Source organism: Orycteropus afer, unplaced genomic scaffold (assembly GCF_000298275.1).
Source record: "Orycteropus afer afer isolate SDZICR_OR568_19922 unplaced genomic scaffold, OryAfe1.0 scaffold00018, whole genome shotgun sequence".
Lineage (NCBI taxonomy): Eukaryota > Metazoa > Chordata > Mammalia > Tubulidentata > Orycteropodidae > Orycteropus > Orycteropus afer.
Window position 1 is genome coordinate 4436905 of NW_006921605.1, and position 12867 is coordinate 4449771.

The 12867-nt window shown below is 55.8% G+C and overlaps 1 protein-coding gene across 1 annotated transcript in view; it reads right to left on the reverse strand.

Moving 5' to 3' along the window:
- Window positions 1–11611, reverse strand: part of PGS1 (phosphatidylglycerophosphate synthase 1) — a 33132-nt gene extending 21521 nt beyond the window's left edge. Inside the window, exons 1-3 of the mRNA XM_007959839.1 lie at window positions 11472–11611; window positions 2876–3065; window positions 681–758 (exon numbers count right to left, since the gene is read on the reverse strand). Of these exons, the coding sequence (XP_007958030.1) occupies window positions 681–758; window positions 2876–3065; window positions 11472–11611 (408 nt within the window). The remainder of the gene's footprint in view (window positions 1–680; window positions 759–2875; window positions 3066–11471) is intronic.
- Between the last annotated feature and the right edge of the window lie 1256 nt (window positions 11612–12867).

Consider the following 12867-nt stretch of genomic DNA (forward strand, 5'->3'; position numbering starts at 1 on the left):
CCCTGCACCGCTCCACCTGTCCAGGTCAGGGGTCAGCAAACGTGTTCTGTGAGGTCAGACAGCAAATGTCCTGGGCCCTGTGGGGCCAGCTGGTCATGTCACATCAACTCCAGCTGCCTTGTTGCAGGAGCACAGCCACAGACAACACGCACCCAAGTGAGGGCGGCTGTGTTCCAGGCAACATCCCGAGTGGACCCTGGAACTTGAGTTACATAGGTTTCCCACAGGCCACATGTCCTTCTTACTATTACTTCTTCCAATCACTGGACAACGTTAAAACCATTCTTAACTCACAAAACCAGGCAGAGGGCCACACGTAGTCTGTAGGCCACCGTCTGCCGAGCCCTGGACTGGTAGCCAGAGTAGCCTCGAGGCCCGTGTGGGGGTGAAGGGGACGCTGGCCAGCAAGGCCAGGGGCCTAGGGTCAGGCCGCCCCATGTCCTCCTCTGTGGCTGTCCCGACGGTGCTCTCATGAGAAAGGAGCCAGAGTAGAGCAAGCCCTGAGCCCGGGATCACAGCCTACTCCCAACAAGTCCCAGCTCTACCACACTGGGGGCAAAAACAAAGCAGCCGGAGAGAGGCCCAGGAGAGGCAGGGCGGGCTCACCCCACTGAGCCTGGCAGCTGAAAGGCACTGGGGCCGCACTGCTGCTGCTGGGGCCCCCTCCCCTCAAACCTTACCAGCTCCTGTTCCAAAGGGCCTGTCCCCAAGTACAGGGACGCCATCACCACTCGCCGCTTGGCTGCCTTTATCTGCCCCTGAAAGAGGAGAAGCAATTTCAAACTGTGCAGTCCTACTGGAGTTCACTGAGAATTACAGTGCTCGGACCTCAAGCCGAACCACCCTGCATGGACACCAGGTAATGCTTCCGGCTGGCCCAGAGCATGGGGGGCCTACCAATAAGGACCCACACCCCTCACTCACAACACCTAGCCCACAAAGTGAAGCGTGGTTAACCACACCATGAAATGCAACCAGCTACTGAAAAGAAGGGGGTCTGCGTGCCTTGACATGAACGAACACCCACGAGGTGTGGCTAAGAGACAAGAGCAAGGTCCCTCAGAGAACGCATGCCACGCTCCCACCGGCTCACCACACGCACACACCTGCACGTATGCGCTCGGGCATGTGTTCTCACCGGCACGTGGGTACACATGAAATGCCAGCAGGCACCCGAGGAGCGGAGCTGGAGGGAGGGACTGTGGGTGAGGATGTGAGCTCCCCCCTCACTCTTCTGCACCAGCTGAGGGTTCCATAACGTGTACACACAGGTAGATGCACTAACGGTCAAACGTGACAAGGCCCATCAATCCCAACAGCCAGTGTCCTTCCCTCCAGAACAGTGCCAAGGGCACAGAGAGCCACAGTGCTACCACAGACCCAGCCCTGAAGGCGGCCCAGAGGCGAGGCTGTGAGGAAGCAGAGGCTGGCACACGTCGCCTCCCCAGCAGGAGGGACCACCACACTTAATGCCTCCTTCAAGGCCTACACTGCACGGCCGCCGGGTCAACACAGAACAAGGGGCATCTGGACTAAGGGACCACAAAGCAAACCGCCAGGAAAAGGCTGATGAACGAGGAAAAAGTAGAGCCACTTCCTTTGTTCTGTTATCGCTCAGGAGGCACTTGGCAGGTGACCATGAAGGAAGAACAGAAAACACGGTGAGGACGACCAAATACCCAAGCATCTGGCTACTGACCGCAGCCCCAACGGAGGCGTGGGAGTGGGGTCAGTCCTCTCTCCCGCAGACACGGGCTGCTCTGTCTGTCCCAGGAGAAACGTCCCACTCAGTGCGACGTGGGCCAGAAGACCTGCCCACAATTCCACTCCAAGGGCGGGAGGAGGCCTCGGCTTCCTCCCAGTCTGCTGGGCAGAGGCCCAGCTCCTGGCCTGTTCTAGATCCAAGCGTGGGCCCTACATGCCAGGACCCACAGGACAGATGAGCAGTGCGGTGGGCGGGGGAGGGGAGGAGCAAGCAACCCAGCACCGAGGTGATGCCCAGATGCAGCCTGGGGTGTACCAGCCAGAACGTAAGCCACGAGCGCATTGACAGAACACAACAGGACAGGGGGGGAGAAAACGCGCAAGCATCCGAGTGGATGCCAGTCGCCTTCTGCACCAAGATGAGTCTCTCCTGCCACCTCCCAGCATCCTGCCTGGCCAACCTCATCATACCTTCCTTCTGACGTCACTGCTAACATGAACTCAGAGTTCATGCTCATAAAAATTAATTGGGGGTGAATGACTTCATCCCAATTAGCAGTTAGGCCACAAATACTCAGACGCAGCACAGAAACCCATGCCAGACACCGAGCACAATGTTAGTATCCCCACCGAGAGGGGGCAGCACCGACTTCAGGCACAGTCACCCCAGGACTTGAAGCCTGAGGCCAATGACCCTCGACTATCTCCTCCCTGAACGAGTGGCCCTGGGTACTTCCCACAAGGGGTCACCTAGTCTTCCTGCCCTCTATCCATTCAGAGGGCTCCAACACACTCAGGAACGTCCTCAAGGCAGGGCCAATCGTGTACTGACCAGACGCAGGTCCATCTTTTCAGACGCTACTACCAGGGACGTGCCTGTGTGGGCCACGCGTCGCCGCTAACCTCTCTCTGTGACTACGGGTCTGCGTCTCCAACTTGGAGCAAACAGAGTCCAAAACCGAGCCTGAACATCATCCGAGACACGAGCCATGCAGATGAGCTCCAGACTGCGGCCCGGCCCGGCCCTCAAAAAGCTGGCACCTAACACCCAACAGAAGAACCCCAACACAGAAGCTGAGCAGCCACCGCGGGCCTCCAGACAGAAAGAGGAATGCTCAGGACCCCAGCGTCACCCCAAACTCCTGCTGCTCTTCCTCTCAATACAACGTACCTTCATGAGCTCAAAAAACTCTGCCGGGGAAGAAAGCACCTTGACGTGAGAGCTGGAGACGCCAAACTCGGGGACCAGGTTTCGGATCCACTGGAACCGGTGCACGCCCTCCAGACACAGGCAGCAGGGCGGAGAGGTGACCTGGGGAACCACGGGGGACAGCAAGGGAGCCAGCAGCAGCCATGGCGACCTGGGTGAAGAAACATGCCAATGAGCCGTTAGTTACACTCCTCAAACGCACCCTCCAAGTCTCACTTGGATTCTTGGCAGGAAGAGCTGAATTTCAGACGTCCTGGAACATTCTTAGTGACACCCTCTCCCATCAAACTTTGCAGAAGGCTTTCCCTTTGGTCCTCCCTCCTCTTAAGCCCTGGGAGAGCAACTTGCCCAACGGCCAATGACAAGGAAGCAGGCTTCCACTCCAGGCCACAGAGGGGAAGGAGCCAGAGGTCAGGTGCCAACTGCCTCCAGGAGACTCAGAATTGAAGGGCAAAGCTGGGAGCAGGAAGCTCTCATCTTGAGAGGTGTGCATGAGAACGCCCACCCCCACCACCACTGGACACAACCTTCCTGGGGGACCATGTCCAGGTTCGGGCAGCCGTCAGACCAGCAGTCTGCACCCCTAGCCAACTCCACCTGCGGGTCTGAGGCCAAAACCAGCCGTGAATGGGAGCAGTGAGGCAGCGTTCCTGCTGCCCGGCAGCTGTGGGACACCTAAGTGTGAGGGGAGGGCTGCAGACTGTGAGCCCCCCACAACGCAGCCCGATCGGCACACCAGCACCCCGTCGGCAGCAGAACCCTGCTTGGTGCGCAGCCGTCCACGGCAGCCTTGGGAGGAACTCCCAGAGAGACACTTAAACATCCCCCACCGGGACGGTCAGAGATTCCCGGGAGATGACCTCATTCACTGGCTGTAAGATAAACCTTCCCAGGGTTTGTGGACATCGCTGCACAGACGTCAAATGCCTCACAGCTGCACTTCCCAGAAAGCCCGGTTTCTCACAGCCGACTCACTGCCAGGAAGGTTCTTACCAGGACAGAAGGTACCTATGGGCTCTGTGTCCTGCAGAGTTGGGGCTCAGCGGGCCATGCAGCACAGAAGCGGAAAGGGGCCTTTCTCTAAAGAGGGGGTGGTGATGAGCGGCAGCTTGCAAGCCAGAGGCCGAAACGGGCAAACGAAGCACTGCTGCCTCAATTTCCCCCCCGTCAGCCATCCTCCTTTCCCAGGCCAGAGCCAAGAGAGTGGCAGGAAAGACCCATCAGCCCACCGGGAAAACCACAAGACAGGGAGAGCCGCACGGGCGTCTATCAATGTAAAGCCCCCGAGGGGCTGTGAAGGCTCATGTTCATTAATCAAACATGGTCCATCTGAGGTCGAAACCTCACAGCACTTAGTGTCTTCAGACCATGTGAGGCCTCCAGGTGTCACCTGTGTCCTGGTTCAGTTCTGTGGATGGTGGTGGTGACATGCACTTTGCTTAGCGTCTTCAGACCATGTGAGGACTCTGGGTGTTACCCATGTGTCTTGTTTAGGTCTGTGAACGGTGGTGGCGACATGCACTTTCCATGACGTCTTCAGCCCATGTGTGAGGACTCTGGGGTCACCAGGACGCTCCAGGCCCACACAGCCAGTCGTCACACAGTCCTGCAGATGCGCCAAGGGACTCAAAACCACTCCAAAAAAGGCAGGTGAGGAGATACTTCCTTGGCACACAGCGAACAGAGGACAGGGCCAGGCAAACCTCTGCTCAGGCTCTCTGAGCACCCACCATGGACTGTGGAGGCTGCACAGAACTTACACAGCAGAAGGCATCCAGGAGCAGGACGAGAAGGGCTACCGTCCACTGAATGACCAGCCAGACGTGCAGGGCTCGAGCGTCCAGTGACCCCCGAGGGGAGCCAGTGCTGCCCGGCGGGGACGCCCGAGGGCCCTGCGCCTTTTCTCCGCTGGCTTCCTGTTCGGCGCGTGTGCACCCACAGGCTTCTTTTGGTTCGAGATGAGGAGTAGGCGCTGAGCACCACTGGGAGGTGCAGCTCCCATCGGGCAGACCCACCTGCCCACAGGCCAGCTCAGATCTTGGGAGGAAGGGGCTCCAGGAAGGCCCAGGCCAGGGAACCACCTCTAGACTGGGGACCCTCTAATCCCACATGAAGGGGCCACCAGGGTGGAAAAGTCAGCTCCCACCCGGAAGTGCCTGGTGGCCTCTCCAGAGCCTGCGCGGCGCTGTTTCCTCACCTCAGCCAGGGCCTCGTGGGGGTTACTTCCCGGCTCCCTACGATGCCGCTGCCGGGAATTTTCCCAGAAAACGCTTGATCCCCACGCTAGCAGCAGCCCCTCCAGTCTCTATGGACCAACCACCTGCACAAGCAGTTCCCCTCACCCCCGAGAGGGTTACTGAGAGACCAGGTAGCCCAGCTCAAAAAGGGGCCCCCAAAGGACGGGGGGTGGGGGGAGTCCAGAAAAGGAGAACAGCTCGTTGCCTCCACCACCCGAAGAACTGACCCAGGACACGCAGTTCTCCGCACCTAGACCTGGGCTCCTGTGTCACCCCCTTCCAGACACCACCCAGAGCCGCAGCTTCCAGTTATGAGGTGGGGTGGGGGTGAGACACTCCCTCCACCTAGAGGGTGGGGACAGTGGGAGCCCAGGGCCGGGCAGCACCACCCGCGCCCCAGCACTCAGCCCACAATTCTTCACTGACGGTGGCGGCAGCGGCCAAAACCCCAACGATGCACAACTACTCCGAGTCCATGATTCCAAAGAGAAACGGGACCGCCTTCTCCGCAAGCCAGCCTGGCTCTTGGCTAAGGTTCAGCCACGTGGTTTAAGGCTTCCTGTGGAATTTGTCACCGACCCCCCAAATGGCACCGACCAAGGAAGGCGTGCTGATGTCTGGCCTCTTGCCCCCCTCAGCCCCTGGACTAGGGTCACTGTGAAGCCAGAGAGGGGACTGAGGACACAGGGCTGCCTAGGCCACCCAGCAGCCCTCCGCCAGGTGCTTTCAAGGGGCAGAGCTCAGAATGACCAGCCACGCTGACCCAGCACCGAGATACCAAGATGTCGCCCAACACACCTGCTTACGAGGATTAGATGAAAGCAGGTGGGCAGACACCGCAGCTACTACGCGTACTTCCTGTGAAAAGGCCACTTCCGTTTTCCTTTTGTCTGAAAGCGCTATGACACACCTAGGGGTCCGACCCACCCCCTGGTCAGCGGGGAGATGCTAGTCAGAAGAGGCAGACGTCAGAGATTGCGTTTCCTCTCCCCATCACCCCTAGGCGCTCCCCCCATACCATCATGGACTCAGGACACACGTCCCCTTCTCCCTGTTGTCACCCACTGCCAATGGGACACGAGGAGGGAGGGCAACTTCTCAGGGGTTCTCCAAATGGGCCCTGGGAGGCTTTGACATAGCTCTGCCCTGGTGCAGGAGCGGTGTTCTCTGTACCACACGCAGGGAGCCAATGCCGGTCCCTGGCCTTAGGTTCAAGAGGCATGATCTCAAGGCCTTCTGGAACGCTACGCTAAGAGTCGCAGTACACACTCTGTGGCTTGGATCCTGTCCAAATCTGGACACAACGGGGAGAAGTTCCAAAGAGCACTCTGGATTACCGTGTTTTCAGAAACGACTTCTTAAGAAAAGCCTGCCCCTCCTCAGTCACACGCAGTTCAGGGTAAAAGGTGAGTGATGAGAAAAGCAACAGCCCAGCACCTACTGAGAAAGCCGCGAAGCTCCCGAGGAGAGTGCACTTCCTGCGTGCTGCCCTCCAGACTAACGCAACCCCTACACCCAGGGAAGGGGAACGCACGCGGATTCCCGGAGGTCACAGACCTGCAGCCTGCCGGGCGCCGGCAAGCAGCCCAGCACCGCCAGGGCTGCCGGGGCCAGGCCGACCAGACGAGGTCCTCCGGGCTCACCCAAAAGGAAGTCCATCCCAGCGAGGATCACAGAACTAAGAGGAATTCGTGAGCCTGCCATGGGTGCGTGCACTTCAAGCAGCCAAACAGAGCAGGCACATTAAAGCCCTGCCAAGAACCGATCTCCCGATCCCCCATCCCCCGTAACACTCCTCCAGGAAGCTCCTGGCAACAGCCCTGAGAGCAAGCATCGCAGGTAATCTGATCTCACAGTGTTTCCGAGTGGATTACCTGTCAAAACATTTTACTCCTGGGCTGGCTGATATCTGCCCGCTGGAGCCAAATGACTAACCCAGAACTCAAGGGGTCCTCAGGTTACTGTTAACAAAGCTACAACCGGGAAAGTCGGTCCACTGCTAACCTTACTCTAAGTCACCGCCAGATCAAGTTTGTATCACTGGGGGTCATGATGCCATTCTCCCAGTGGAAGCAAGCCAAGACATACATGGCTGCACTAAGCCCTACTGAGTAAGGAGACCTGAGGCCCACAAAACAGTCAAGGAAAAGGACTTTCTGGAAATCATCAGCATCACTCCCCCTAAAACACAAAGCACGGCCTCCCGGCCCCTCACAGGTTGGACAGGAGCACGCGAACCTGCTGCTGCTGCTGTCATGTGCCATTGAGTCGGAGCCAACTCATAGCGACCCCTCCTTGGGTTTCCGAGGCAGTATCACTACGGAAGTAGATTGCCCAACCTTCCTTCCGAGGAGTGGCCGGTGGGTTTGAACCGCCAGCCTTCTGGTTAGCAGTCACATGCCTCAGGCACTGCGCCACCAGAGTTCCGGCTCATACACTCAGAAAGGAGAAAACAGGGCTTGTGATGCAAAAATGAAGATTTTTTTTTTTTACATATGTAGCTCAAACTGAAAACAGGTTTTTTTTTTTAACAAACCAAACAACAGGCCCCAGAGGAAACACTATAGTGCGTGGCTGACGGGCCAGCCCAGGATTAGGAACCAGTGACCTCGGCACGTTTCCCACTAGGGTCTCATCTACTTCAGATAACAAGGCAACTCCGAGGGGCCTGGTCACTGCAAACACCAAACCCGCTGCTTGGCTCCCTGTCCCGAGCTCCACATGTGCACCAGGGAACGCTGGGCCCTCCTCCGGCTGCATCAGGGTACCAGCATGCCTCACCTCACCTCTCACCGTCCCCAAAACCCACTCCTCTTTCTAACTGTCTTAGGGAAGTGCGCCACCCAGTCACCAGCTCAGAAACATGGCCTACTGCATCATCACTCTTCCACCCCCCCCCCCACACACACACACAATGCTAACTCTGTTGTTGTTGTTATGTGCCGTCGAGTCAGACCCGACTCATAGCGACCCCTCCTTGGGTTTCCAAGGCAGTATCGCTACAGAAGTAGATTGCCCAACCTTCCTTGGGGGGAGTGGCTGGTGGGTTCGAACCGCCAGCCTCCTGGTTAGCAGTCAAGTGCCTTAGGCACTGTGCCACCAGAGCTCCTTTGCTACCTCTAGTGCATCCGTTTTCCACTCCCACTGCCCCGACTTCATATCAGCCCCGCCCACGTGCATCTGGATCACGTTCATGGAACCTCAGAGCTCAACTCCTCAGGCTCTGGCCCAGGTGTCTGGCTTCTCCTCCCTCCCCCTCAGTGCGGCCCCCATCAGCTCCTGGCAACAGTGTCGCTTTTGTCAGAGCTCAGAGCTGCCCTCAGCTGCTGCTAAATCGGCACCATCACTCACTATCCCTCCTACAACACCCACACCTACTCCTCCCTCAAAACCTCAGATTCAGGGTCACTTAACCTCGGTCAACTTCCCCATTAGAGTAACTAGCAAAACCTCCCCTGATTCGCCAGGAAGATTAAATATTACAGGATATTGGAATTGACTAGGATACCACTCCACATACCCTAGACATGCAACACAGGCTCTTGACCTTTGTACAGAAGTTTAAAAAAAAGTAACAATCACAGCTCTGAGATCATCATCATCAGGAAGCCTTCTGTGACCCCCAGGTGTCCCTGCTAGGTGCGGCCATGACCTTCCACCACACTTTGCTGTAAATGTGTCGGCGTCCTTGGTACCTACAGCAGAGCCGCGCTCTCTGCACTCTCCGAGTAAACGAAGGGATCCAGCAGTAAGTGACCGAGTCAGGTGCTTAGGGGAAGAACAGAACATGCAGGTCCCTGACTTTCAGAAGCAGAGCTGCTGCCTCCATGGCCATCCCTAAGCCTCACAGGAAACCTCCCCCTCCCCGTTACTCTTCCTAGCCGATCAGTGAGTCAGACTGGCAAAGTCAAACCTAAAGTAAGTGAGCTCGTGACTACACAGAACCATTATCAATGAATCAATGACCATAAGAGTTACGAGAAACCGCATCATTCAGGGAATGAGGAATTGGGAGGTGCCAGTGAACAATGGAGAAATGAAAGTCAGCAGCCACCAGGGGGTGAGTGGCCCTGACAGCCATGAATAACCCCAAACACAAAGAACCAGAAAACACTGCAAACCGAATAAGGCAAAAACAGCGTCAAAACCCGACAGCATTGCTCAACACCAGGCAAGGCAGGCCCCAGCAGCCCCAGCTCAGGAATTAGTTCAAAGAGTGTAAAACCCAAACTTCCCCCTTAACGCCCAGGAAATAAGAAACAGGAGCCCCTGGAACTGCACCCAGGTCCTCACAACAGGACTTCAAGAAGTCAATTTGCATCCCCACACACATTCTGGAAAGCAAGCCAGACAAGAGTTAAGAGAAAGCCTTTTCTATAAGAATCTGTGGCAACTGTCCCAACATCTGCCAGTCATCAATTCCAACGTTAAACAATGATTAATAAGGGAATGTTTACCCTGCAGTTTAAACACAGAAAGGGAAAAGACAAAGTTGCCTAAACATCTTGTTTTTCAGCACAGAGCTTTTTCGAAACTTCACCCTAAATGTCTCAGTGGTTTGATGCCAGGACACAGAAGTCATCCTCTTGACCACCCACGGGAACTGACAGATCAGGTTTGCAAGCACTCCCAGCTGGGCTCACTGAGGCGAGACTCAAGAGGCGTTTGGACCCACAAGCTTCCAAGCGTCCCCTCCTGCCCTGACTCTATCACCTGAAAGGTCACCTCTATCAGAATTTTTGCCACCATAACCCATGAACTGAGCTCCTTCCACACCTAGAATAAGCAAAGCTGTCTGGGCCACAGAGCTCTGTCCTGAAGGACAGGAGTCAAATGGCACTGAAGCGGCACAGACCAAAGCCTAACCCAACACAGCCTCAGCTGAAGGAGGGAGCCCCGAGGTTTTTGGTTTTTTGTGTTTTTTTTAAGGATCAAGTGCAAGGCTCGAGTCTCTAATAAGAAAACTAATTGCACACGAGGAAATTTTTTTTTTTAATATTAATAGCAGCAGGGATTGTGAGTGGCCATCTAAGATACAGCTGTTGTTCTCATCCTGTCCACAGTCAAAGACTTAAGGAACCAATTAGTCCAAACGACTAACAGACCACAGGATCCACAACCTCCACCAGCCGGAGATCAGAAAAACTAGATGGTGCCCAGCTACCACCACCGACTGCTCTGATCTGATTGCAACAGAAGGTCTTGGGCAGAGATGGTGAAAAATGTAGTACAAAATTCAAAATCATTTAAAAAAAAAAAAAAAAAAAAAACCAGACTTATTGGTCTGAAAGAGACTGGTGGAACCTGCTAGACTGTGGCCCTTAGACACCCTTCAAACTCAGAACTGAACCCACATCCAAACAGCTCTATAGAGTCAACACCACCACCCATGAGGAATGCGCTCCCCAAAACAATCAACGGACCGAAAAGGGCAGCATCTGCCCAAGAACAGAGCTCCGAAGGCAGGAAGGGGCAGGAAAGATGGGCGAACGCAGACCGGGAGCCAAGGTAGGAAGCAGTGTTACACTCCAGGGATCTCAACTACTAATGTCACAAAACAAAATGCGTACAAATTGTTGAATGGAACACTAATTTGCAACAATAAAATGTTCATCCAAAAAAAATAAATGAAAAAAAAAAACACAGCAGCAGGTCTCTTGGGTCAACGCGTTCCCGCAAATGTTTACTTTCAAAGACCAGCGCCTGAACAAACTGCTTCAAAGCCTGCTTCGCCTCTGACATAACTCGCTTCGGTACTTTTCCAGAACACAGACTCTCTGAAGAGTGTAACAAGAGGGGCTGGAGAGGTTCCTCTTCCCAGGCCTGAGTGCGCCTGACTCAGGATTGCTTCACGGCCGGCGCCGGCAGGAAGTGAGCCGTGCCGCTTGCAAACAATTCCCGCAGGCCTGATTCACGCCGCCAAGTCACCCCATGGCCCGCAGGGAGGACTTAAGGAAAGGACTCCCCTGAACCCACACGGTGTCTGTCGTGAAGCGACTCTGCAACACCCACATCCTGCGCCCCAATTCAAGACATGCACCTGGGTCGAGATCCCCGAAAGCAACACTACCCCTCCTTTAAAGTGTAAGCAGACGCCTGGAGGCCGTGCAAAGGCGAGGCCCGCTGGCCGTGCGCGGCGGCACGCGGGCCCGGGCCGCCCACCCTCCCTCACGACCGCCGGCGGCGACGCAGACGACTCGGGAGCCGAGCCCGTGGCGTCGGGAACGACCCCGTGGCGGGGGACCGGGCTCGCTGCACAGCCCTGAGCGCCGGGAACTAGGCCGCGCACGCCGCGCTCCCTGCCCGGCCGCCTCTCTCACCTCCTGCGCCGGCGGTCCCGGTTCCTGCCCAGGCGGTCGGACAGGCGCCCCAGGAGCGCGGCCAGCCCGGGTCGGCCCGGCAGGAGGCCCAGAAGCCGCCTCCAGAACACCGGCCCTGCCGCCGCCGCCGCCGCCGCCATGGAGACTTGCCGCTTCCGCTTCCGGCGCGCGCAAACTTTATTGACAACGGCGCGCGCGGACAAGGCGTCAGTTGCGCGTGCGCGGGAGCCTAGCTCAGGGAGGGGAGGGTGTCCGAGGGAGTGCTCGAGCTTCACTTTGCTTTGTAGGGGCACGTAGGTGACCCAGTGGCCGTGCAATTGCAGGCTGTGGTCGCTAAAGGCTGTAGGGAGGCGGACTTTCAGGACTTTTTAGTCCAGGCTGGACTTGATAAAGTGAGACAGCTCCCCCCAAGGTGTTGGTTGGGCTTGTACAAAACTATATGAGCGCCCGACTCACCGAGGACCACTGAGCCGTGGAAAAGCCCCCCAAGCCCAGACAAGGACCATTTCTCACTTTGTCAGCGCCAGCGCCTGCTGCTCCGCGCCTGGCAGACTTGAGTAAAATGAAGGAGGCGCCCTGCACCTGCCCAGGTATACGGGAGGTCACTGGCTCCCAGAATTTTGGCTGAAAGGGCTCGCCCCAAGAGGCCACCATCCCTTTTTGTAGCTAATTTCAAAAGGACGTGCAGTCCTCTGATATGAACGTCAGGTGGGAGAAGTGCTGCCAGGTAAGGGTTTGTGGCTCCTTGGCTAGACCACATGGGCCAGGAGGTGTAAGCTGGAAGAGGTGTGAAAGAGACAGCCCTATCCTGCTTATCCCAGGGGAGTGCTGGGAGGTTACAATGGTAGGGACACACTCTGGAAACAGTTCAGCTTTCCACTTGACTGCTTGATCCCAAGGAAGTTAATTACAAACCCCCTAGAAGAACGTGCCTCTCAGCAGGGTGCACGATATCAAAACTGTGGAAGCAATCGATGTGTTGAAAGACTGGGCATCCATAACCATGATGTTGGAGAGAACTTTTAATGACATTAGGTATGAAACAGAAACTGTCAAAGAGTAGTGGAGAGAGTATCCAATCTCATTTTGTTAAAAATTGGAAAGAGAGACCGTGTGTGTGCGTGTGTGTGTGTACAGACAAAAACTAAATACACCAAGTTTTCACCACAATAAAAGTAAAAAAAAATACACCAAAATATTCACAAGTTATTTGTTCCTTTTCAAGAGTTTCCAAATTGTTTACCTTCAACGCATATTTCAGACGGATTATAATGTGTTTAAGTTTGAGGAGAATTACAAATACAAAGTGGTACTGTGTTCATCTCCATCCTTCCAAATTAAAAATGTTGTTGTTGTTGTGAATCATCAGACGTCCTACCTTCCAGTAACTAGAGTG